This window comes from Pteropus medius, unplaced genomic scaffold, assembly GCF_902729225.1.
Source record: "Pteropus medius unplaced genomic scaffold, Ma_sr-lr_union100, whole genome shotgun sequence".
Classification (NCBI taxonomy): domain Eukaryota; kingdom Metazoa; phylum Chordata; class Mammalia; order Chiroptera; family Pteropodidae; genus Pteropus; species Pteropus medius.
The window spans coordinates 21,100,906-21,125,796 of record NW_024349797.1 but is presented as its reverse complement, the minus strand read 5'-3'; the positions used below and the strand labels follow the sequence as shown (position 1 = coordinate 21,125,796).

At 50.5% G+C, this 24,891-nt stretch overlaps 1 protein-coding gene and 1 non-coding gene across 5 annotated transcripts in view; both read right to left on the bottom strand.

Annotated features, from left to right (window-relative positions):
- Window positions 1-379: 379 nt before the first annotated feature.
- Window positions 380-24,891, bottom strand: part of EML1 (EMAP like 1) — a 152,124-nt gene continuing 127,612 nt past the window's right edge. For all 4 annotated transcript variants that reach the window (XM_039884202.1, XM_039884204.1, XM_039884201.1 and 1 more), the window contains 17 exons: window positions 24,568-24,697; window positions 21,197-21,346; window positions 20,324-20,393; window positions 18,564-18,674; window positions 17,621-17,716; window positions 15,933-16,067; window positions 15,039-15,138; window positions 13,925-14,079; window positions 12,188-12,313; window positions 11,788-11,919; window positions 9,148-9,215; window positions 6,754-6,842; window positions 5,463-5,560; window positions 5,261-5,348; window positions 3,817-3,912; window positions 2,495-2,625; window positions 380-1,853 (listed from right to left, as the gene is read on the bottom strand). In XM_039884202.1, coding sequence (XP_039740136.1) covers window positions 1,728-1,853; window positions 2,495-2,625; window positions 3,817-3,912; window positions 5,261-5,348; window positions 5,463-5,560; window positions 6,754-6,842; window positions 9,148-9,215; window positions 11,788-11,919; window positions 12,188-12,313; window positions 13,925-14,079; window positions 15,039-15,138; window positions 15,933-16,067; window positions 17,621-17,716; window positions 18,564-18,674; window positions 20,324-20,393; window positions 21,197-21,346; window positions 24,568-24,697 — 1,901 coding nt within the window. In that variant the 3' untranslated portion in view covers window positions 380-1,727. The remainder of the gene's footprint in view (window positions 1,854-2,494; window positions 2,626-3,816; window positions 3,913-5,260; window positions 5,349-5,462; window positions 5,561-6,753; window positions 6,843-9,147; window positions 9,216-11,787; window positions 11,920-12,187; window positions 12,314-13,924; window positions 14,080-15,038; window positions 15,139-15,932; window positions 16,068-17,620; window positions 17,717-18,563; window positions 18,675-20,323; window positions 20,394-21,196; window positions 21,347-24,567; window positions 24,698-24,891) is intronic.
- Window positions 7,079-7,197, bottom strand: LOC120619956 (5S ribosomal RNA). Its single transcript, XR_005657682.1, has one exon. It is a non-coding gene; the product is annotated as a 5S ribosomal RNA (ribosomal RNA).

Sequence of the window (24,891 nt, the reverse complement as noted above, 5' to 3'; positions counted from 1 at the left end):
GCTAGTAATAATGGCTCATATACACATCCCTTTCCCATTATTGAGCTTAAAAGATAGTGGACGTAAACGGAAGTAAATGAAGATCCGACGAGTCAATAATGGGTCCCTTTCCCTTCCCCGATCCGGTTATTCCCTCAATCGTTAATTTCAAAATGATTATTTCTGCCAGTATTTCCATAACCAAGTAAACAACCGAGTATCATAATTAAGCTGAATTCCTTATAGTTATCTAATCTGATAGATGTTTACACTCCATATGCAAATGATAGTTCCCAGGTGAGGAAAACACATCTGTATGTGACACAGAATATAGTGTGAATCATAACTAATTTTGAATATTTTAATTTATATACTTCCACGATTATAGGGCAATAAGAAATCCGCTTTCCAGATTTTATTTCATTATAGAATATATTTGGTAAGGATACATACAAACGGAGTCACCTTTAATACACATCGTTTACTGGTGCCTGCACTTCCACAGTGGGCTGGAGATGTCGTAAAAAACGCTTCGAATGTCGCCATCGACCGGCCACTCTAAACAACCAGTGCTGTAGAGTTCACAGAGTTCAATTCATTTACTTGCCTAGAGCAAGTAAAAACCTTCATGTTTGTTTTTAAGTCTGTTTATTACTCTTCTATTTTAAAATCTGAGATACATTCCCCAATGTAAACAGTACATTTCAATCCGTCACACAATCAAAATGGATAAGGCCTTCTTGACAAATGTATGCCGCCTACGTTTTACTCATCAGAACGTGATCTTACTTCATCGCGAAACCAGCCGTCCAGGCACAAAAGACAGGAGAAGCAGCTGCCTTTAGTGCCTGGTGGCGCCTTCCAGACTTCTCCCTGCTGCAGGTTTACGGTATCTTTTCGACTTGGTCTCCTTGGTCTTAAAATACAAATATACAATGTCCATAAGCATAAAACAGTAGAGCCTAGCCTTATGCATTTATCGTGACTTGCTAAAATCCTATACAATACCATACCATGCCAGTTACTATACAGAAGGTGGCCGGGCGTCTCCCCCGTTCATCAGGGGATGTGGCCGGGGAAGAGAAGGGGCGCCTGTCACGCGGGTGCTAAGTGGCTGGCCGCACTGGGTTGGGCAGACAGCCCAGCGAAGCTCGGAAATGCCTGTATCCCCGGCTGCGATGTTTAACTAAACTAGGAGTCCAACCTGCCTAACACGAGAAGAGAACCCCATCCTCACTGGCCTCCCGGAGGGAGAACTGAGTGACACCTTAGACCACGTGACCAGAGGAAGTCCGATCCGCATGTCCCGACTCAGCTGTGCAAATCAGTTATTCACTCTCCACTCGGTCGGCGTAGCCCGTTAGAACCACCTCGTCGTCATAAACACGCGACGCGGCCAGCTCGATGGTGAAAGGGGACGGACAGGGTGTGGAAAGGCATTCTGTGACCATTCTTGAAGAGCTCATAGAAAAGCTATGAAGGAAACACCAGCTATCCTGTCGATGTCACCGTCATGTAAACCTTGGCATCTTTTTTTTTATATTAAATGTGTTTTACATATTGTACAACAGAGAAACCTGAACTGCTGATCTGATGTGCCGATCCCTCGGCTAAGGTAAGCGGCACAGGGAGTGGTTTTCCTGAGGTTTGTGAGAACTTTTCAAACGGAACAACAGAAATCACAGTGGCCGAGGAACCGGGGCTGTGCGTTTCCGGGCCAGCTCCGCTCCCCGAGGCTCCTGCCGTCACTAAATGACCCGCCACTGCATGATGCTCGTGTCTTTGCCGCCTGTGGAGATAAGGTGGCTGTCGTCGCAGAGGAACTCGACGTTGGTGACGTGGCTGCTGTGCCCACTGTACACGTGGCTGGGAGCCTGGGAAGAAAGACACGAAGGGAGCTGAACGCGAAGCGCACTGTGTCGAGTCGGAAGGCGCTGGGATTCTACGGTCATTCTTCCGTCCCTTCGTCCCTCCCTCTCGGCAGCTGCCATCTGTGCCGTGCTTGGTGGGACGCGGCAGGGACCCAGACCCAACCACGCGGAGTCCCTGCACGTAGAGAATCTGGTCTGGCCTGGGGACAGACACGGGCAAGTGACCGCCCTGCGCAGTGACACGTTCAAGCCCAGATGGCTGTACCAGGCCCAGGGTGCCCAGTGGGGGGACGAAGCAGGCGCTGGGGTCTGGAGGGAAAGGGGTGTGCTGGTGAAGGGGGATCACAGGCAGGAAGGACCAGGCCAGGACGAGCTCGGCGGGGCTGGGGCGAGGGTGCCATGGTGGAGGGGTGAGGAGCCCACGAAGCGGGCGACGCGGGGAGATAAGCCAGGTCTCGGGGCTTCTAAGGGTCCCCCGGAGGGCAGGGGCAGCCCCGGAAGTCCTGTAGGGCGGTGGACGACAGGGCCAAGTCTGCGCCTGGGGCAGGTGGCATTTACTCACACCGCCTTTCTCCTCAGTTACCGAGGCAGGTCAGGCCGCACACGCGCCCCAGGAGGGGGGAACCGTGAAGCCAGGTCCTCACCCTGAACTGCGAGCAGGGGTAGGAGAAGAGGTGCACTTTGCCGAAGTCGTCGCCCGTTGACAGCAGCTTCCTCTCATGGGCCCGGCAGATGGCATTGATGTCCGTTCCGTCCGAGCCTTCTGGCCACACTCCTAACACGGAGAGCACAGACAGGGCGCTGGAAATGCCAGAGGCACTGGGCCACGCTGCCTGGGGACTGGCTGTTGAGCTCTCGCCAAAATAAAACGGCCTAAGTCCCGGGCTTGGGCACCGGGGCTCCCAGCCGCTCCCGGGAACCCCTCACCGCTTGGCCCTGTCCTGCTGCTGGGGCACGGTGACAGGCCTCCTCCTTTTCCAGGCCCTTCTCGGTAACACAGCAGCAATCACGCCAGGAGCTCCGGTTCTGGACACAACGCCTTCCCACCATCCCCCCAAAAATCTGATGGGCGGCCGACTAGTCTGCAGCCTGCGAGTTCCTAACTTTTCTTTTTTCTGGGTGACTCTTTACATGTGAGAGTCTCTCCAGAGGACTTTTTAACCCTGGGCCTGTGTGCCCTTCAGGCTTTTCCTGCTGTCAGCTCCTCATGGCTGCAGCTCGCTTCGGGGCACCCAGCAGGTGTGGTGTGTCTGCCGTGGGCCGGGTGAGGCAGCCGCTCCGGCCCTGCAGCCCTGGGCTCAGGTGGGCCTGACGAGTGGGGTGGGGGCGGCGGCTCCTGACCGGTGCTCAGGGAAACCCTTTTGGCTTCAGTAACTTTGGATCTGAGAGCGCTGGATGCACACCAGCCCTTCGACTGGCGGTTTGGGAGAAAACTCAGGTGGGGGTGTCCTAGCATTTAGCACCAGAAAATGGTAAAATGCTAGCTTTAAGAAGATTTGTGAAATTCTGACCCACTTATCATGGGTTCACATAAACAGATTAGAAGTACTGCTTTTTTTAAAAAAAATTCTCCTAAATTGTGGCAATCTATTTTAGATCATTTAAGACTATATTTCTAATCTGAACTTCGAAGGACGTGAAAATTTTAGTTTAAGGACCAAAGAGATACGGCAATAACTAACAAAAGGTAAGTAAATCAGCTGAGTGCCAACTGGCCCATCTATGCAGGAAGTTCAGCGCAGCCTTCTCACGTGAGAAGGTTCTAGAGAACTAACTCGGGACTCATTTCATACCCTTCTCCTGGTCCTTCCTGCTCGGCCCTGGGGTGCTGCATGAGGTGCATCCTGTGGGGTTCATGCAGCAGCAGAGCAGTGTGACAAAACCATGAGAATTCCCAACAATTAGAAAATATTCTCGAGTAGACACATCATCCATTTGAGCCAAGTGAAAACTGCAGGAAACTCACCGAAGACATGGAACCCCAAAGTGCACGTGTACGTAGCCCATTCTATGTCCCTTGTAGTCTCCACACTTACGACTTGCTTACAGGCAGAGGGAACCCCTGAGAAAAACAAACACAGGCCCGGTGACGTCTGAGCCAAAGCCCCCTCTCCTTCCGGGGCGGGGCTGGGCCCTCGGAGCCACGTGTCATGGGCTACAGAGTCCTCTGGAGAGGGACACGCTCCACTCCCCAGCCCGGGGCCTTCGGCCTCCTCCCCGACCTCTGGCTGGTTTCCCCTCGTCCAGCTTCTCTTTGACTGTCCTCTGGTTCCTAGGCCTCCATCCACTCATGTCCCCCCAGAACCCCCAAACACAACTCAGCCCCTGCTGTCCGGCTCCCCTACTTTCTGCACACGTGTGCATGCGCGCGCACACACACACCCACACACACACGATCCCTTCACCTCTGAGTCAGAAACGGAAGCTTACGGAAACCAGTCCGACCAAGGACCTAAGGCCTCCCAGGGGCTTTGCCTGTGCCCCAAATGAGCTCCCACTACTGGAGTATGAGACTGTGTCTGAGAAGATTCTAGACCCAGGGCCTGTCCCTGAAAACCATCCCCCCAACCCCGTTTCTGCCCTGTGTCAGGCAAAACCTTGGAGAGGGCAGGGAGGGGACACCAGGTGCTGCCTGCCCCGCTGGAGGGAGGCGTGGGCCTGGCGCTGGGCTTTTCTCCCTTTCCTCTACCTTTCCCCTTTTCCACCGCCTGCCTAGGCCCCTCAATAAGGGGGTGCCCACCCCCCCACCCCCCTGCACTGGCTCCTGATGCCTGTGGCCTCACGCCTGAGCCCAGACCTCCATGCCTGTGAACTGGGATAAGCCTGGAAGCGCTGTGGGTCATGTGGGAAGACGCAGATGAGGATGCTGCACTTTTTAGTAGCTTCCGGCGGGGCAGGGACCAGGCCCGCTCGTACCCGTGACCCCCTGTGCTTAGGCCAGAGCCGGGCATGTGGCAGGTGCTCGGCAGGTGTTTGAGGAACCTGAGCATGGCGTGTCATGTGTGCTTAGTAAGTGGCAGCCACTCTCACCCTCACTGGTCCCAGGTCCTGCCTGGGCACGGACACTGGTGAGAGGGGCTGGGGGAGCAGGGAAGGGGACCCTGGTGGGAGACACTTCATGGTCTGCCTGCTCGGGATGACGTCCCCACAGCGTCCCTCTCGCTGTGATGGCTCTGACCCTCTCTCTTCCGCTGCATCTGGCCCCCTCCAGCCTCATTCTCCTCGGGGGCCGCATCCCCTCAACAGGGACCTCGGTTGGCCTGAACCCCACTTGTCTCAGTGCTGGGAAGGACTTGAGAGGTCGTGCGGCCCAACTCCTCTGTTTATAGAGCAGGGAACTGAGGGAGTGGAGGCCCCAGCTGTGCGGGAAGGGTTTTGCGGGAGCACACGCGCTCCCGGGCGCCACTCACAGTAGAGGATCTCGTAATCTCCCGAATTGGAGACGAGGAACTGCGAGTTCACGGACCAGTCCAGGTGGGTGATGAAGCTGGAATGGCCCTGGAGGAGGAGAACAGCGCGTGAGCTTCCCTCGCCCCGTGACCTCCTGACCCACGCTACGCCAATGACAGTCAAGGGCGACACGGGTGCCCGCGCGGTGACGCGTGCGCTTACCGAGCATTTGCCGACTCGGGTGTACTTCCGGCCGTTGTCGCTGACACCGTAAATATAGATACAGTTGTCATGGGAGCCTATCGCTAAGAAATTCCCATCTACGAAGATACGACAGATTACATTTCAATTGTTAAAAATAAGCATTTGATTAATTCTAAGAGATGATGCTAGTTGCCATCACAGATTTAAAAAAAAAAAACAGCCAGTTCAATGAATTATTTCAAAGAGAATAATTTGCTTTTGAATGAGTCCTATGCCACTTCCAAAACCACCTTTTGAAAATCTGTACCTGCCCATTTGGAAGGCAGTGGGCAATTTCATAAGATGTTTGATGTCAACGGACCATATAATCCACCAATTCTACTGAGGAGTTTACTCAAGAGACATAAAAACAAATCACTGTTCATAAAAACAAATGTCCACAAAAAACAAATGTCTACAAAAAGGGTATATAATGACTGTCCATAGCAGTGTTATTCATAGTAGCCACACCACAGAAACGATCCAGTGTCCGTTAACCGATGGGATGGATAAATAAGATGAGTACAACCCAGCAATTAAAAAGAAATTCCTGATACGTGCACAATAACAAGAATTAACCTCAAAAACAGCATTCTAAGTAAAGGAAGCCAGATGTGCTAGGCTACATGTCACATAGCTTCATTGATACGAGGTGCCATAAACAGGCAATTCATGGACCAGAACAGCAGATTAGCCGGTGCCCAGGTCTGGGAGTGGACGCGGAGAGTAATGGCTGATGGGAATGGGGGGGAACTTTCTGGGGTGCTGGAAAGGTTCTAAAATTGGACCATGGTGATGGACGAATGACTCCACAAATTTACTAAGAATTAGTGAGTTGTATGTAAATTATACTTCAATAAAGCTGTTAAAAAAGAGTCTTGATCTTTTTTGAGATATATACAGTGACATTAACAGATAAAAGATAAGCTGTCTGGGAACTCCACATACCATGGGAGTGGCCAGTGGGCAGGGTTACAGATGAATAAGATGGACTGAGAGTCAGTAATTGCTACAGCTGGAAGATAGGGGCGTGGGGTTCATATGCTCTTCTAATTTTGTCTGTCTGAAAATTTCCATAATCAAAACTTAAAAAACACACTAGCACAGTGATCGAAGAAGGGAAGGGAACCCCGAAATGTCACGATTATGTGCACGTATAGTTGAAATTTCACGCCGAGGAGGCTTGTGAAATGTTTTTCTTTAAAGACATCTACACAGAAGTTCATCAGTCTGTTGGGCTTTTATCGTAGTGAATGGTTTGCTTTCCAACCTGGTGAGTAGCGCATTACAGAGAGCTGCTCATTCCCATCCGTGTGAACAGTGACCAAGTCTTTCGTTTCTGTGTCAAACACAAACCACCTGTCGTAAACATGAGAAAAAGCACAAAAAGTTGTTTAGTGGGAAAATGAAGACTATGACAATAGTAAGACTTAAAAGCTATTAATCTAAGGGCTTAATAAATATTCTGTCTCTGTAAGAACACTTCTTCTCGCTTTTATTTTATTTATTTATTTTTTTAGGCGAGGCGACCCTTGGCGGACCTCACAGATTGCAAGGACCTAGTCAGCTTACAATCCCTTATTTTTTATTTTTTATGCCTACAGCGCGTGGTCTTCCTAGGTGGTCTCCCATCCAAGTACTAACCAGGCCCGACCCTGCTTAGCTTCCGAGATCAGACGGGATCGGGTTTGTTCAGGGTGGTCTGGCCGCAGACTCCAGCTTTTATTCTAAGAACATTTCTTGCATACAAGCATTTCCTAAAGAACGAAGCAGCATATCGGATGCCCATTGAAATGGTTCGGTTACCGAGGCTACGACAGGGCTCCTCGATGTCTGAGTTGTGTCACTTCCATGTAAAAAGAGAGACAGCCGCTAACCAGCCGCTAACACCGGCCCGTGACCACAGGAAGCAGCAAAGGGGCCCCCTGCATGGGCTTACCCAGGGACATGACCGGGACGAGCAGGATGGGTCCGGGAAGATGGGGCTGGGACAGCCTCAGGGGTGGGGACGCTCCCCGCCGTGCTGTGCAGGCAGAGGCAGGCCAGAGTCTGACCCTCCGTGGATGCTGGCGTGTCACCAGCCAGGTGAAAGAAATGACGGCGAGGAGGGAAGAAGGGCGAATGGGGTGCTATTCTGAGTTGACATCTCCTAGCTCGGCTCCCCCAGCTGTAAGATGGGGACCGGGGCCCACAGCCACCTTGCAGGCTCAGTGTTAAATCAGTTGCAACGGATGTGGACGGGCTACGTATCCTCTTGTGAGGATGCGGCCCTTGGGGAATGTTAAGTGACGAATGCCTGCCCTGTCCTGCCCGCGTGTCCTCTGGTGGAGGCAGTAACTCAGACTCCGGAGCTCTCAGGGATGGGGAGGAAGGTGGGCCTCCTGCTGCTGCAGTTTCAAACCCAGGTGACACATTCCCTAAGCGCGTCCCCTCCGCCGGCATCACTCGGGGCCCTGACCATCGCCACCCGGTGGGCCTGGCTGACACCCCTGACATTTGGATTTGGCTTCCCAGCTTTGATCTCTTACATCTGCAACATCCATTGACCTTTAACGTGCTAGTTAACCTTAACAGAGGTCAGATCACAGGAGGCAGAGAGACTGGAGCTGAGTGAGCCAAGCCTTTGACAGGCCTGTTGAGCTGTCCCATCCAGAGCTAAGGCTGGCGCTCGGCCCAGAGGTGTGGGAGGTATAAATGCAGGGGAAGGATTGGGCCACACGTTCCATCTGTCCCCACAGGACACTGTCCGTGATTCCGAGCAACCTGGCACTGTCACCATCCCATCTCACCACACACACGCAGTATGTAGATGATGGCAAGAACTGGCTGGTGGCCATTCGTCTAACTGCTGAGTTCGAAGCTGCGGCTATCCCCAAGAGTTATAAGGTAGGCTGTGTGTGTGTTCGTGTGTGCGTGTGTGCGTGTGTATGGCTATGCAAACATTTTCATGAAGAATTCTGTTGGATATAAGATGCCCAGCTCTTAGCACTTGTGACTTATAAATGATTACTCCTTCTTTAGACGTACTCTACAGTCATAACCACAGAATCTAAGTGGTATGCTTTCCGGAGAGGAAATCACCAGAAATATTTGAATTAAACTATAATAAGTGTATATACGATGGCAAACAATATAAAAGTATGACTGAAACTTATAAAACGACAATGCTAAGCACTGCCACCTCCTGCCAGGCGGCCCCAGGAAATGCTCTCCCCACACCGGCCCCTCTGTCCGTCGGCACCGCAGTGTGGCTAGGCACCTCCTATGACCATGGTTTTGAAAGGGCAGCAAGAAAAAGGAGTTTTAAATTCTCAGCACTTGAAATGCCCTCTCCCCCGATTCTGAAGTTGAGGTTCCTCCCGCAGCTTGCAGGGGAGGGCTCGAGGGACCCCACAAGTCCTTTGAAACTAGACGCGAAGGTGTGTGCGGGGGTGGGGAGGCGCTTTTCCAGGGGGTCCACAGCGTTCCTCGGATTTCCCCAGGCCCCGAATGTGAGGGACCACTTTCTTCATTTTCCTCTTGAGATCTGACTTAATTCTCGGTAAGTCACGAGGAGCTGGGAGGTGCAGCCGAGAGCTGCACTGAGCCTGTCCCCCGGGAAACACAGACACGCGCCTCTTTTCCGTGGACTTTGAAGGCACAAGCCACGCTGACGCGGACTTACCTCCCGGTCAGCGTTCCAACCGCAACCACAGACCCTGAAGGATGAAAACCAGAAGACTGAGCTGGATCCTAAAATATTTTAAAGGAAGTGTAAATTGATGACCAGACACAGCACTATCGCATAAAACACACACAGCCCTAACCCCTCATTGGGCCTCATTTAAAAACAGCTTTTTTTTTTCTCTCCAGAATAAAATCTTTTCCGACTTGGACGAAGGTCGTGTTTCAGTAACATTAAATCTGTACCCTTTTAGAATTTTTCTCTTTCCGTCTTATACCCTTTCATATCTACCACAGTCAGGTGACAGACCACGTAAACGCTCTTCCTGCGAGTCATGGCAGCCCCCGTTGGTGGACCCCGCGCTGAACGGTGAGCTCGCTCGGCCTAGAAGCACGACCACTGCACCCTACGCCACTAGACAGACACCGATGAGTGCCGCTGGCGCAAGACACGTCGCCCTAGACGGATCTCGAGACAAGCAAGGGACGTTCCAGGCTTTGATCTGCTGCTACGCACACACGTTCCTTGCTAACTCTGATGCGGGATGGACCGTGATTGACGTAAGAGGCGAAAACAAGCTGTGGAGTCCCAGGAGCGGGAGGCAGAGGAAGTCAGACGGGGGAGCTGGCTCGAGGCTTCCCGGTGCGGACGGCCTCTGGCTCAGCTTTCCAGGACAGGAAAAGGCAGAAGGACACACCAATATTTTGGGGGATCGGGTGTTAATGGGACAATAATATGATCAAAGAGGTGGAGGCAGGCCGGTTTGGGGCATGTCGAGGACCGGGAGGTACAGTCGGTGGGTTTACACTGCAGAATGTACGGGGCGGGGGATGGGAAAGCGTGCGGATGACGGGAAAACGTATGGGTGACACTAGAAATGGGAGCTGCAGCGCCACGTCAAGGACTGTGATCACTAGGAAATGAGAACACAGTGAGTGATTCTTCCTCTTTCAATAAAGAGTGATGTGATTGAATCTGTGTGTCAGATACAAGACCCCTTGGCAGGGATGTTTAGGATGGATTGAAGCGAGAAGAGATTAATCCCAGGAAGACCAAGGAGAGGGTGAAAATGGTACCAGAAGTAGAAGGCGCCATTGAGATCCTCCGGGATAAACTGAAAACATAAGGGACCAGAAACTCTTCAGGTACTGATTACGTCACTGCAATGCTTTTTCCAAGGCGGGAGCTGCAGTTAAGCTCAGGGCTGTCCCTCGTTCACAGAGAGAAATTGCATCCACTTGACGCTTGATCACGTAATTCATTGGAGACTCATAACATCATCGAGGTGAAGACACTGGGGTACAGGGAGGTTCCTGTCCAAAGTCGCATGGCCAGTGGGTACTGCAGGTGGGACTTAACTGCAGATATCTCTGGCATCCGGTTTGGCACCCCTACCCTTACGCCAGGCTGAGGGGGGTTCACTAACAGCCTGGTAAAGCAGAGGGGGGTGGAGTAAGTGGCATTGCTTTCAGCAGGGATGCTGTGCTGACAGAGACCCCAGAGACGGCCACCTGCCCGGGCCACCGCTGTCCCTGCTGTGTCCAGTGGTTGTTATCAGCTCTGCACAAATCCCTCCTGTATCCCCCATCTGTTCCTCCAAGCCCCTGCCAAGGGACAGGTACAGCGCAGGACACCAGGCCCGGCCACCTCTGGCCACACCGGCTCCTTCCTCTGAGCTGCGGTGTTACCCCTCAGGCTCTGTCGTCTCAGTGCTCAGCTCCCCTGTGGCAGGCCGTCTCTAGTTCCTCAGTGACCTTCTCCGAAAGCACGAGGCGGGAGGGCTGAAACTCGGAGGGAGCCGGCACACTGGGAACAGCCGGCCACTCTGCAGGGCTGAGAGGAGGGTGGGTGGGGCCCACCGAGGGGCTACCGTCACACGGCACTGTGCCTGCCATCAAGGGCACAAGCCACGCAGGACATGCTTTTGATGCGCTACAGAGCGGTGCGGCGGGAGACCCAGGGCTTGGGAATCAGGCTGAGCTGGGTGTAAACACTGGCTCTGTCTCTTACTAACTCAGTGACCTCGACAAGCTATGCGACGTTTCTAAGCCTCGATTTCCTAATCAATACCGGCAGGGAAGACGACCTTCAGCCTGCAGGGCTGCTGCGACTCGGGGCGGCGCGTGCGGGGCGCGGGGCGCGGGGTGCGGGGCGCGGTGCACGGACGGTGCTCGTGAGCACAGCTGCCACCACTGCACGCACTGAGCTCCCTTGGTGAAGACCACGGCTGCTGACTTTCAACCTACGCTTTCCCTCCAGCATCGAACGCAAACTGCAGAGGTCAGTCGTGTGCTTTCAGAACAGCTTCTAAATTCTCGTCCCAAAGTTACGCCGTAGAGAGAACACAGGCTCGTAAACGGGGGTTTGTCAGCATGTAAGGTGGCGGAGAGACCGCCCTCAGCGGCGACCACCTTGGAAGGCTGACTGGCTCCCGAAAAATTCAACGGCGAACTTCAGAAGTACACGGACGAGACCATGCTGGAGGCAACACGCAAAGCAACGCGTTTGAAGGAGGGAGATTGAGTGACATTTGCTTCGAGACAGTTTTAAATCACTATTAATTTCATGCAAAAAATAAACAAACAAACGTGTTCCAGATGGATTTTCATAAGGAAAATGGAATGTAACGTGCACGTCTACCTCTATTATTTTGTCCCAGACGGGCCGGTGACCAACGGCGTCCCAGAGAGTGGCATGCCGGTCATGCCCACAGGTCAAGAACTGAGGTTTTGAGGCGTGGACGGCCAGGCCCCAGAGCTCGTCGGTGTGACCCTACAAGGAACCAAGACAAAGGGGAGCGCTCTGAAACGCCGCAGCCGACACTCAGGGGCCTCGGGGTGGCGAGCCAGGCTCACTGCCCGCCTCCCGGTCAGTCTCGGTTTCCTCCCTCCCCCATGTTAGCGATGGTACAGCTGAGACTCTGAGGCTGAGGGAGGTCACGTGAGTGCGAGACGCAGGAGTTATCTCCCCTCCGTAATGCCTCACGGTACTCCAGCACTACGCAGAGGGGGCCGTGTCTGGGGGCCTGCTGGGGGTGCACCTGAGTAATGGGCGCGAAGGCCCCCGACAGAGTGCCCTGCAGAACGAAGTTCCTGGTCGTGCCTATCAAGATGACGTCGCCTTTCCCTTCGGCCACTGTCCGTATTGGACCGAACTGTTCTGGAATCTGTGTTGAAAAACAAGGTTTAAAATGTCATGAAATTAGTAGCTCTATCGTTCGGAAAACTTGCTTATACGTCATGATGACAGCTCTCTCCCTCTCTCTCACATACACGTGCCCATCTACATGGACAGAAAAAGGCCCATAACCAGTACTTGCTGAATAAACAATAAAACCCCTCAACTGACTTTTAAACTCCAAACATTTTATATACCTTAAAAGAATCAGCAAGAGTAAGGTTGTTAAAAAACTAATAAAGAATAAAGCATTTTTTTCCTTGATGAGATTAGAAGGTAAGAAACATTACTGGTTAGTTTACGTGTTGTGACTCTGGAGAGCAGCAGCGGGTAAGGTTTGGAAAGTAAAGAACAGATTCACGCGCCACAATACGAGTTCCTAAAAGTTACTGCAGCTGAAAGTGGTGACTTCTCGGGCGACCTCACTCTGTTGAGTTTTGAAATCCACTGTTCATGTTGGTAACGTATGGAATTATGTAAACACTAAGGAAAATAATTTCAAAATGCACCGGCCAAGAACGACTTGCTAAAATAAGGTAAGTGGAGGTTTTTACACTGTACATAGAATGAAAACCACCGCCGGCCGCTGGCGGTCGACCCTAAACATGCGGGTCTGGAAAAGGCAGAGCCCGCCTGCTCCCACGCACACTTTCTCCCTCGGTGAACTTGGTGGCGACAGGCGACGACGGCCCAGGCCAGTGAAGAAGAGTTGCAGACACTGAAAAACAATGGTCGAGTATCTCCTATGAACTGGAGGAGGCTGAGGAGTTTCGTCAAGGTTGTAATTTAACACGGGACATGCTGGTCGACTCTCGTAATAAAAAAAAAAGGCGTGAGAATTAAAATCTCCATGAAACGGAAGTGATTTCCAGGCTCCGATGAAGACTCCCTTTGTTAAGAGCAAGAATCGGCAGCACCGAATTCCCCTTATGGCTGCTCCCCGCCGCATCAGGACACAAGGCGACGTGTCGTGCGCATCCAGCTTGGGAGCCGGGAGAGCCGTACGGCGTGTTCGCGCTGCACTGGGGACGGTGACTGCCCACCTTCAGGTCGGTGCTGACCCGGGCGGCTCATAACTCCCTGGGGCTGGGGAGACAGTCTGGGGAGTGTACGGGAAGATGATCTGGTTTCTCGCTGGGGTGCGGGCTGCCGCCCAGGGAGAAAGGAGCTGACACAGATCCTGGGAGCTCAGAGCTCCAGAGAATGCCCGGGCACTCGGCCGGGTACGAAGCGGGTGCTCGGTGCGTTATCAGCTCAAGGTGAGCGTGTCTCCAGAGCGACATGCTGGGAACTAAAGTGAAAAAGGGGCAAGGTTTCAAGGATAAATCAGAATGCAGATACTATTCCCTTGGAAAAGCGAGTCTGGTTCTGTTACGAAAGCATTCGAAATGTGAAATATGCTACGACCTCAAATTCGATCAGTCTGCTGCCATTTCAGTACTTGTACTTAAACTGCCTCCACGAGTTTAATAAAATATTAGCCCATCTAATCGAATTTTATCTAAACGGTTTTTAAAACGGTACTAAAGCCTTCACGCCCACACGGAAATCCATCGGTAAGGTCCAAAATGAACGGCAGGGGCCCCGCCCGCTGTCTCACCTCCGTTTTGTGAAGTTTCTGATAGTTTCCATTCCAAGAAATGAGCTTCCGGTCTTTCCCTCCGCCCGACACCAGGGTGCCGTCCCGCAACATGCAAAGCGCGAAAATGCCGCCCTCGTGGGCGCCCTGGACGGCACAGCTTATCCGGTTCGTACCTAAACACGCCAAGGAAACTCTCCTCAGGACTGCGCGGCCAACGCCGCTTCTGTTTTCAAGGCGATGCTGTTGGTTAGAACATCCCTGTAGCAGGAACCCATAAAGGATTCGACTTCTGGGGGCGCATGGCGCCGGGGCTGCCGGGGCTGGGTCGCCTCACGGTTAAGGAAGACCCGCGTGAACGCAGGGCACAGGCCGGGGAGACCACGACGGGAGGACAAGCGGCTCGGAGCAGCGACTGGAGTCTGAGGAGCTGCGTGTCCGGACAAGGGGCTTTAGTGCCCTCAGCCTCGCTTTCCCGCTTTGTGCCACGGGCTCCTGCTTATCCCGCAGGGTCGTTTTAACGATGAAAGAGGACAATGCGGAGAGCGCCCGGCACCCAGCGTAGTGGGAGGCCACACGGTCACCATGCTAGTCCGAGATCACGCCGACGGGTGTTTCCACCTCCACTCCCACCCCGATCCTCGAGGTCCTTGAGGACGGGGGTGCTCTGCATCCCCTTTGGTCCCAGCACATGGTCAGTGCGCACAGATGCACTTAACTCAACCGAATGAACATTTCCCGAGTGACAAGTCCCCCTTACCACACTGCTGGCTGGGTGACGCCTGCCGAATGCGGCGTGACCCAGTTATTTACATATTGCATAGCTAAATAAACGGTCACCGATTCGTGAACAGACCCCCGAACAAAGCTCCTGATTCCCTCGTAATATCCTGGGCTTAACCAGCCTTTTAGAATGATGGAAGGTCCATAACTCGAACTATTCTTGTTTTCCTCTGTTCTAGCGTGGTTTCAAGTTACACATGCACACACACGTGTATGTACACACCTACATAACCTGGAATTTAATAGTAATTCTGTAGGCTGTATTAACAGACAACTCCTACAGAAGTCACGCCTGACCTCTTACAATTTATGTTTCCAAAAACTGCTGGCTTTGAAAACAATCACTTGTTACCTTTTCCCCACACCAAGATGTTGCCACTTGAATCTCCAGTAATGGTGTCACCGTTTTCAGAAAAAGTCACGCAGAGGACAAACTTTGGCTTTTCTTGTTTCTGCAGAATATTGTAAATACACATACTTAGTCGAGACGTGCTTTCGTTTGCATTGATAACATCTAGACTCACAGGGATCCCAAGCTGGACAGCGTCGGCTTCTGTCACCACACCACGTGCCTTTCGTCTTTATCTACCAGTACGTGACTTATGCCATGAGATTATCTGCTCTGAAATCAAGGAATTCCTGGTACTTAGAAAGTTGCAAACAGTTTGAGCAGAGACCAGGGTTGGAGGGGGCTGACGGGCAGGCTGTGTTGTCTGTCACATTTATGGCCCGAGGAATAGGCCCTGGCACCAGAATAAAGAGGTCCTTTAACTTGCCTCTGGGTGTAGCAGCGAATATCCCCACAGAGAAGAGGTGCTGTCCCCTGGTACCCTCACAAGGCCCCCCAGCGGCCGGCCTAAAAGGCACAGAATGCCTGTCACCCTTTGTGAAGTCTCATTGCTCGCCCGACCTGCCGAGCGCCCTCTTTGCTGGTCTCCGCAAGCAGCGTGGGGGGTGGCGGGGGCTGGGGGCCTGCTCCCCGGGGAATCCTGTCCCAGCCCTCTCCCTGGGTGGGCCCCTCCCTTCTCCCCAGCAGCACAAGGGGCTCCCCAACTCTGTTAGGGATCCCGGGCACCCACCGTGTGTCACTACACCCCCACATGCACCCCCACCGTGGCCAATTTAAATAGATCCTAGGACCGGAAAGCCTCCGAGCTGCCTGAAAAGGGTCTGATCGCAAGGACATTCAGTGACAAAAACAACGGCTACAAGTGGAACTTAACCTACAAGTGGAACTTAACCGTACCTCGAACAGGCCCTGCTTCTTGACGAGGGAGTTCCCCTCCAGTGTCCAGAAGTAGAGGTGCGATTTCCCACAGGTAACTATTATGTTGGTGTCCGTGGGGTGGAAATCCGCAGCAAACACGGCTTCGTTCGAACACTGAGAGAAACGGGAGAACCGGACGGCTCGACTCTCTGGGGCGCTCAGGGAAGGCGCGGCTGAACCGCGGGCAGGTAGCGAGCGCCCTCGGCCAAGCGCGAGCCTCCGGACCTTTCCCCACTTAGTTCATCTTCTGTAAACACTAAATTATGTTTGCTGCGGCCTTAGCCTCTCCGTGTCTGTCTCCCCCACTGACCGCAGCCCACGGGTGGAGCACGGGGCCCCTCCTCCGGCCAGCACCTCTCACAGCCCCTGGCACCGAGGCCGGCCCCGCGCGTCCGCAGAAGGAGTGGCTTTGGGGCGGCTGGGGACATGGGGGCTGCAAGAATTGCTCTCCTCTGCCTGTCGTGGGTTCTGGCCCTGGCTGGACAGAAGCAGCTGATGTGTGCTAAATGCAGATGTCAGGCCTTGTCCCCTCTGGTGGCCGGATCCTCCAGTAAGGGCCCAGGAATCTGCATTCCCTATGGCTCCATCACTCCCGGCCCACTTTGGCTGCCGTGTTTGCCATGGGAGCCCCTCCCGGTCTCATTCCTGTGCCAGTGGGTCGGCGGCCCAGCCAGAGATCCAGCCCTGCAGGTGGACCTCGCTACCCCGACCCCATCATCTGACTTCTAGACCTGCGTCCTGCTCGGATGAATCAGACCGTGACTGTTACCGTCAAAAACCTAGATAATAACTCGCCTCATTATATCTGATCTAACAACAAAGCAAGAACTTAAATACTTGTCCAGAATACTAGAAGACGGGGCCATAGCATACAAACGGGAATTAGGAAACGTGGCGGGTCAGGATAAAGGGTCTGCATCCCAAAGGGCAGGAAAGTTACACAGGTAATGCGACCTGACGGGTCATGGTGTCGGGGAAGCAGGGTGACCTGACGGGGTCCTCGTGTCAGGGAAGTAGAGTCATCTCGGCTTAACGGACGCCAGGATGAGAAACCTACAGTCAGTTCTGTGAAACACATCGCCCCACGATTTAACGGGAGAACACGGGGAAGTGCGTGGACGTGTCGTGCAGAACAGACGAGAGGCTGGGAAGGGCAGCCCGGGGGCACCGCCGCGGGAGAGTCCCGCTGGGGGGGCGGGGAGCTGGCGGGGGGCACCGCTCCTCTCTCCCGAGTGTGCTCGGCCGGCCGGAGAGCTCCGTTCCGGCTGTGCGCCTGTCCCCAGCGCCCAGCCCGCCCCGAGCGCTTCCTCGACACGCGAGGCCACAGGGGACACGCGGCATTTGTCAAATGAAAGAAAAAGTGAACAAATGCACAGTGGATTGAATTCAAAGGGTTGTGGCTGTAAAATGAGGAAGGAAAAACCCTTACAAATATTGTGAAAAGAGAGGAAACCTGCCAGGACTTGGGAGAGGACTCCTGGGGGGAGCGGGGGGCAGGAGTGGGGCCCAAGGGGCTGCAGTGAAGGCGAAGGGACTCTGAGGGCCGTGTCGGGCTGGGGGCCATGAACCTAGTGAGAAGCGGGACACGGACGGGGAGCCAGCGGGATGAGAAGGCTCCGAAGGGGAAAACTACTAGGCAGAGGCCGACGCCGGGCTGGGAGAGAGACCTTCACGTCCGCCAGCCTCTCCTCCCTCTGCCAGTCCCACACCGACAGCACGTGGTCGTTGGAGTCATCCACGGCACAGAGGTGGCTTCCTCCGTTCTAGAAAAAAAGAGGAATTCACAGGAAGACTACGCCTGAGAATAAAATAGGTTGAGTGTGATTAAAAACGAACATTAATTTTATTTTTAAACAAAGAGCCCGCTACGTTTTAGTTACAGAATATTTACCCTCTGCTTTTGAGACCTGCTTACTTGGGGCAGACAGGCGAGGAGAGCAGGTGAACGTGGGGTGACGAAGGGACAGCAGCGGAAGAGAGGGGTCCCCAGCAGTTCCATTAAAACCAGCCCCAGAGGGGCCACAGAGCCCTCCTCCTGGAGGGGACAGTGCCTGCGGCACACGCGGCACAGGCCTGCCCCCGCCGCTGGGCAGGGTGATGGAAAGGCTGCCCATCGGGAGCGAGTGTGGGGCGGGGAAGGGGGCGAGGCGCTTGCTATCTGGGTGCGCTCGGTATGTGAGCCTCGAATGCAAGTTTCTGGCTGAAGAAGTGGATGAAAGGGTGGGTCACTGAACCCGCACAACCTGAGGAAGCCTGGGAGACCACCAGGCCCGTCCGGCCCCTGCTTACAGCCAGCGGGCTGGCCAGTGAGGTTGGCAGACACACGCTGGGGCTGCCCTGGGAGGGGCAGCTGAAGCCTAAGGCCAGGGCAGGCAGAGCTGTCTCAGGAGCCTGAAGACAGTGTGGCTGCGGGGGCCCACTGGCTGGAATGCCTGACGGGAAGCGCATGACCTCGGAATGAGGGGACCTGGGAAGCAGGGAGGTTTCTGAGTCAAATCTGCACATAGGTGCGGGCAGTCACCCAGCCTGTTAATTCTTCCTCTTCAGCTTTGAGCGGGTGCTCATCTCCCTGTGGACAAAGGCGGCAGTTCCCACAGGGCTCACACTTACAGATTTCGAGAATGCAATGCAGGTGACGGCTCGGTCGAAAAACCCGGTTCCGATGACATGCAGTGTATTCAGGGTCACGGAATCCCAGATGCGCACATGTGGGGGCAATTGCTGTTGAGGAAAAAAAACGCAGTTACCAATTGTGACGGTGATAAAATTCATCTTTACCTTGAAGCCTTGAGATTACTTCAATTTTGCCCTAACAGAATGCCTTTTGCTGCATTTCAGAACTGTCTTTTAACATGAGTGGAGGACTCCCAAGGTTTCAGGAGGTCACGGTCTGGATGCGTCTGAATTGTAAAAATAAAAAATGACCAAGAAAATGGAATCTCATAGGAGGGTTATTCTTATAAAGTTTGTATTATTACTAAGGTATAAGTGTGAATTTGTCAACACGGTCACCACCAAACAGTTTTAAGGGCTCCTTGGGCCCCCTAGAAGCAACGCAGGCAATCGATTATCCATAAATAAAATTTAGGACTGTTATGATTTAGTTCAAAACTCTCTCAACTTTGTTCCAAGGTCATTTAATACTATTTTCCCTCTTCCTCGACAGAAGAAAGCATTCCAGAACAGTCAGCAGATTTATTAAGAAAAGGCCGAGCATCATACCTAGGGGTCAGAGTGCGGTCAAGTGCAGGTGAATTAGGTTCTAGTTCGATCGTCTCTAAGTCCCTGGGTGTCTGTTCAGTCACTTGGCCTCTCTGGGTTTCTCTGCATGTAACTGGAAAGGGGCGGCTCAGAGAGCTACTGCGTTTTTACCAGCTCTAAAGTTCTGATTAATTTCAATGCCAGAAACTGAAATATACCTTCAATTCACTAGAGGGAGGAATGGATGGTTTATTACTAATTTCGAGGAACTTTTAAAGGTCATCTAACACTAAAAAGAAATAAATAAATAATAGAGACGCTGTTCCATTTATGTGTTTACATAATAGCTGTCTGATTTCTACTGTTCTTGTTATCTCTTCTCAAGTGCAGAATTTTAATGGAAAAATGGCAGAAGGCTAATACTTCATAAAATCTGATGTTATTGAAATAGTTTCTGAAAGATGTTTGCTGGAAGAAAATATGTTGATAAAACTGGAAGTGTTTCATGTAATTAGTTTCAGATCATATATTGTGCAGTAATAAGCTGTATGAAGGGAGATTTCAAAAAAGCTGCAAGGAGTTTTGGATAAGACATGGCAATGAACACAGCCTGTCGGAAATAAGTAACTGGAAGCCAGTTTTGGATTGTTCTCCGTTGGTTAAATTCCACTTGTTGCCCTTCTAATTCTTTAAAATGCAAATTAAGGTCTTGCCGAAGTGCTGAGGAAATTCATGCTAAGCCCCCCAGCAGCCCCTGTGGATCGCACACAGATACAAACGCCACGGGCAAAAGTCACGGTTACAGGGGCTCATGCAGAGGGTGCCTGAATTCACCGAAGAGGCCAAATGCCCGTATTCAAATGATTATGCGTTATGATTTTAACTTTACTTATTATATCTGTACTTCCTATTTTAATACTTCTCATGTATGTAAATACCTTCAGCATTCATGAATTCTTAGGCAAGAATAAGGCTATTTAAAAATTGGCTGAAATGAAAGCACTCGAAGGGTTTTTAAGGTCACTGGAAAAATTTTAATTTGCAATAAAAAATTCTAATGAGGGATTAAGAAGCATTAAGAGACCTTATACTTAAGCAGGCTTATTCGGCAAAATGTTATGTTGTGCTACCAGTTCATTACGAAAATATGAAAAGATAACGTAACTCACTTTTCCATCCTTGGATGTGCCTGCGACTTGTCCTGTTGCTATCGTGATCTTGTCAGGATGAACTGCTAGGCTAAGAAAAAAAAGGATATTTACAAAATACCTGCTCTTTAGAGGTAAGCTTTACTTCTTACTTGATCGAATAATCTAGTTGAAAATTTAAATACAAGAAATCCATAATGTCTAACTTCTTACAGACTGACGATACGTGCTCTGAGTACCCCAATGAACTTAGACGATTAGCACCGATCTCATTCCATCTCGATTCCTTCATCTCCAGAGAATTTTTAAACTCAAGGAAAAAGTATTCTTTGCTTGGAAAATACCATTTCAATCTCAGAACCACTTAATCAGTCTGGAAGCTTTATTAAGAAGCCAGTTCGAGTATATTAAATAGCGAAGACACCATCTTTTTGCAACAGGACTTTTATACTTGACCAGGGAACTAGGACAAGTGGAAATACATAAATCCATTATTTCATCCATCCATCCTCCCGAGGTAGTAAAATCCCCACCAAAAGCTATCGATGAATGATGGGAACAGCAGACCCAGCCATAAACACGAGGCAAAACATTTTTATTTGTATTAAAAAATAAAGACCCCAATTAGAAGCTGTTAGCTCAAGACGTATTAAGAAGGTCTCTAAACAGGGGATTATTAGAACTACGGGTTTCGGTGACACCGTTGGTGGAGATGACGTGTCACAAGGATGGAAAACTCACAAGGTGTCTTGGACAGCCAGGTAGCTGGCACCCCACACACAACACGAAGAAGAGCTTCCGATTTTCTTCTCTTCGGTCACATCCCACAGTGCTGACTCCCTTCTGCTAACGCTGTGTCCCGAGTGTGACGCGAGCCGGCCTGGGAAGACTCACCACTTGACGTCGTCGTTGTGGCCGGCGTAGTGCCGCTGCAGCTGCTCCTCCGCGTTGTACAGGACCACCACCGACGCGATGAAGTACACCGTCTCGCCCGTCGGCAGCAGGTACAGGTTATTCCGGCAGTCACGGCCCCTGTACCCGTAGCTTCGCGTGTGTCAAGGTAAAAGTTTCTTTTTAAGAGCTCATGGAACATTCGACAGGCCTAGGCTATAAAATTCGACAGGGCTACTGCCATCAATTTCACGAATTTAAATAAAACTGTAAATACTCTGCCAAATACATCTGATCCCTCCCCCGCACAAAGAGGCAGGCAGCAAAGCTGGAAATGCTCATTGATTTAATGTGAATACATGTTTTAAACAACATAAAGATGTGGTTTTATTTTTAGAAAGTATGTGTTACTTTCTAAAAATACATAAATCCATCGTTTTATCCATCCATCTTTCCAAGATACATAAAACTCCACCAAAAGCTATAAATGAATTACGGGAATAGCAGACCCAGCCCCAAACATGAGGTAAAACATTTTTATTTTGATTAAAAAAAATCCCAAATTAGAAGCTGTTTGCGTGAGATGTGTTAAGAAGGCTTGTAAGATATTATGATATATTTTGAAAGCTGAATTTTCCAGTCTGATCAAAAATGGTAATTTTTATTATTTTATTTACTAAAGGTAACTGGATCAGACATTCATGAAGTCGCTGGGAGATGAACTCTTTTTAAGTCAGTCAATCCATCACGGCTCTGGGAAGCGACGGCCAAGGAACACATCTCTGTGTTGAACTGGTGGAATTTCATGTGGATGCCTGTCTTCTCCACACCCCGTCTGCCTCTAGATTTTGCCAAGCTGGTGTCCTGAAGGCCGACAACCATAACGTCCTGCTAAGTGGTACCACTGAATCTAGAATCAGATGCACTGGAAGCTGGATCTTGACACGAAGGATGCTGGGCTATTTCGCACCAATTTTCCTTTCTCTTCCTTTTCTGCTGCCTCTCTTGTGTCACGTTATCACACCACTTGCTCAGATCTACTGCACTATCACGGAAGTCCACAGAGTGTTCACTTTTCCTGCTGAATCTCTGAGCTTTTCCAGGCAGAGGGCTTGATTCTGGGAGCTAAGAATGAGAAGGAGCAACGAAGCCACCTTAGTGTCATCTTTCACCTCTGTTATTGTCATCTCGAGACACAAATCCACAACTGGGAACTGAGATGGCCACTGCTCTGTGCATTAATGAGAGAGGCTCAGCCTGGTTCTAGAATCGTAATTGGGAAAATAATTGAAACCCTATTTTAATTTGTGGCTTTTGTAGCTTGTTTGGAAAACACAATATATCTGAAAACATTGACTATTGCTTCAGATATCAAGTAGTGTGAGGTTACTGATCCTATTCCAAGAAAAAAACTTTCAGCTTTGACATTCCTTATGTTTTAGCTTTTTTAAAAAGGAATTTTAAGATACTGATAACTGATGTTTATAGACCTCAGTTACATCAATTATAAGTTTATTTTTTATTGTAACCTAGGAGCTAAATCTTTTATATTATAAAAGTACTTGTAAAAGGTACAAACCACACGCCACACACACACAGACAAGGTAAAAACTTTAGGTCCTTCTTGCCCCAACCACTTCCGGCTCCTTAGGATAACTGCTTGTTAAGATTTTGGCACGTGTACACTTCCAAACCTGGAAAACTATTGTGAGACCAAAACATCATGTGAACTTGGATGTGAAAAAAGTCACCTGGCAAAAATTACCATTTATTTGGAGCAAATTCCACTGTTTTGTATCTTCTAAAACATGAAGAGTAGGCTGAACAAACGTGCTTTGAATAATACGTTCCAGATCTGACTTAATCAGGTTAACGATGACTGACTTCAAGAACTGAACCATTTCCACTACATGTGACAGAACAGATTCCAAAATAGGTGCAGGGAAGTGCTTGTGACATCTGAATCCGAAAAAATAAAAAATGTATTTTGGAGGAGAAATCTAGGTGCAGACGATAATTCTAAAAATTTCCCAAAGAACAGTATTCTATAATTTCAACTACAATAGTAATCCTTCTAACTGAAATGATATCAGCTTAAATTTAAACGACCTTCTCATAATTTGTGTTTAAGGCTTCGCATTAAACTGGGACTTGTGAATGACGATTTGAGGGTGATAAAAAGATTTTTTTCTCTTTTTCTTAAAATCCGCGTGGACTGGAAGGTGGCCTCTGCAGGCTTCCTCTAAAGTAAAATAAAATAGTAGAGAGCGGCGAAAGGGAACAAAAAGTAAAAAATAAAGTAAAATATCATAAAAAATCGACACTTAATTTGCCCTTTTTCACAGGCTCTATCCTCGTGCCTTTTTGGCTTTCTCCCTTCAGAAGCTCATTCACTTTCCAAATCTCACACGGGGAAGGTTCTAGCGGCTTTATTTCAAGAATGTTAGGCACCTGGCTGACTCGGATTTCTGTGGTCAGATCCGGGGGGAGGAGGAGCGTTTTCATATTATATTTTCAGTGGGATTATAGCCATGCTCCGTGTCGACTTCGTTCTTGCTATTCAGCGTACTCCTGAACTTAGACTCGGGTACTGATACTGTCACGCTGCTCCTTCTGTCAGTCAGGCCCCCACAGCCGGCCGAGTCCCTCCTTGGTTTGGGGGGATGTACCTTCTTGCTTGCAGGCTATGGCTCTTTCTTCCTTTGGGTTTAGAAACTTTTTGCCAGCACAGCTGAGTTTCAGTCCCTGAGAGTCTCACTTTCTCATTCGTAAATTCGGTCTTTTCCTGCGTTTCGCTGGTTTCCTTGTAAACATGTAAGGCTCCTGGCTTTTCCACATGCCCCTGAAGAGCTGACCGAGTGTATGTCAGTCAACTAGCTACTGCTAAAAATAATTGTTTTCATTGGAACCCGAAACTCTACCCATTTGTGATTATTTTCACTAAGCTTGCTTTTCTGTAAGTTTTTAAGTAACTTTATTCTGTTGGAAAAAATTAAAATCCAGACCAGAAACTAGTGATGCATTTTCCCATGACTCTCCAGACAAAAAAAAAAAAAAAAAACCCAAACAAAAAACATTCAATCTCTTTTCAGGAAAATAGTATGTAAGTATTTGAGCAAGGACCACAAACACTTCCCTCGGGAATAAGTCGCTGTCCGCCCCCATCAGCAGCTCTCATGGAACTCCTTTGCCAGTACACTGTACTGGGTTCTGACCTACGGCCAAAAATTAAATTCTTCTGTGAAAGTCGGCTATTTTGCTTTTCGGAAGCTTAAGAGGACTTAATTGCTCTGGAGCTCTACGGTTACTCTTGAGCCAAACGCACGGCCTGGCTGATAAACACCACGTCCACCTGACCGATGCATAAAGGATACACCCATTCCAGCTTGAGCCTTCTGGCCGGCAGCTCCGCCTTCGCCTCCAGGCTGTAGGCGCCCACTTGCTCCTTGGGCATGTACATGGTGACGGGACGCCCACGGAGAAACATCTTTACATACCCTTCTTCTACGAAAAGAACAAAGGCGTCAGCGAGACCCCTCCGTGGCCCGTCCACCTTGGAAGCCAGTGTCACGCTCTCCCTGGCCTTCCACTGTCAAAATGCAATCGCTACCCTTTATTCGCATTTCTAATTAATGTCTAATTCCATCTTGTTTACTTTTGATATTGTGCTTACTTAAGGACGTGAACTATATAAGAAA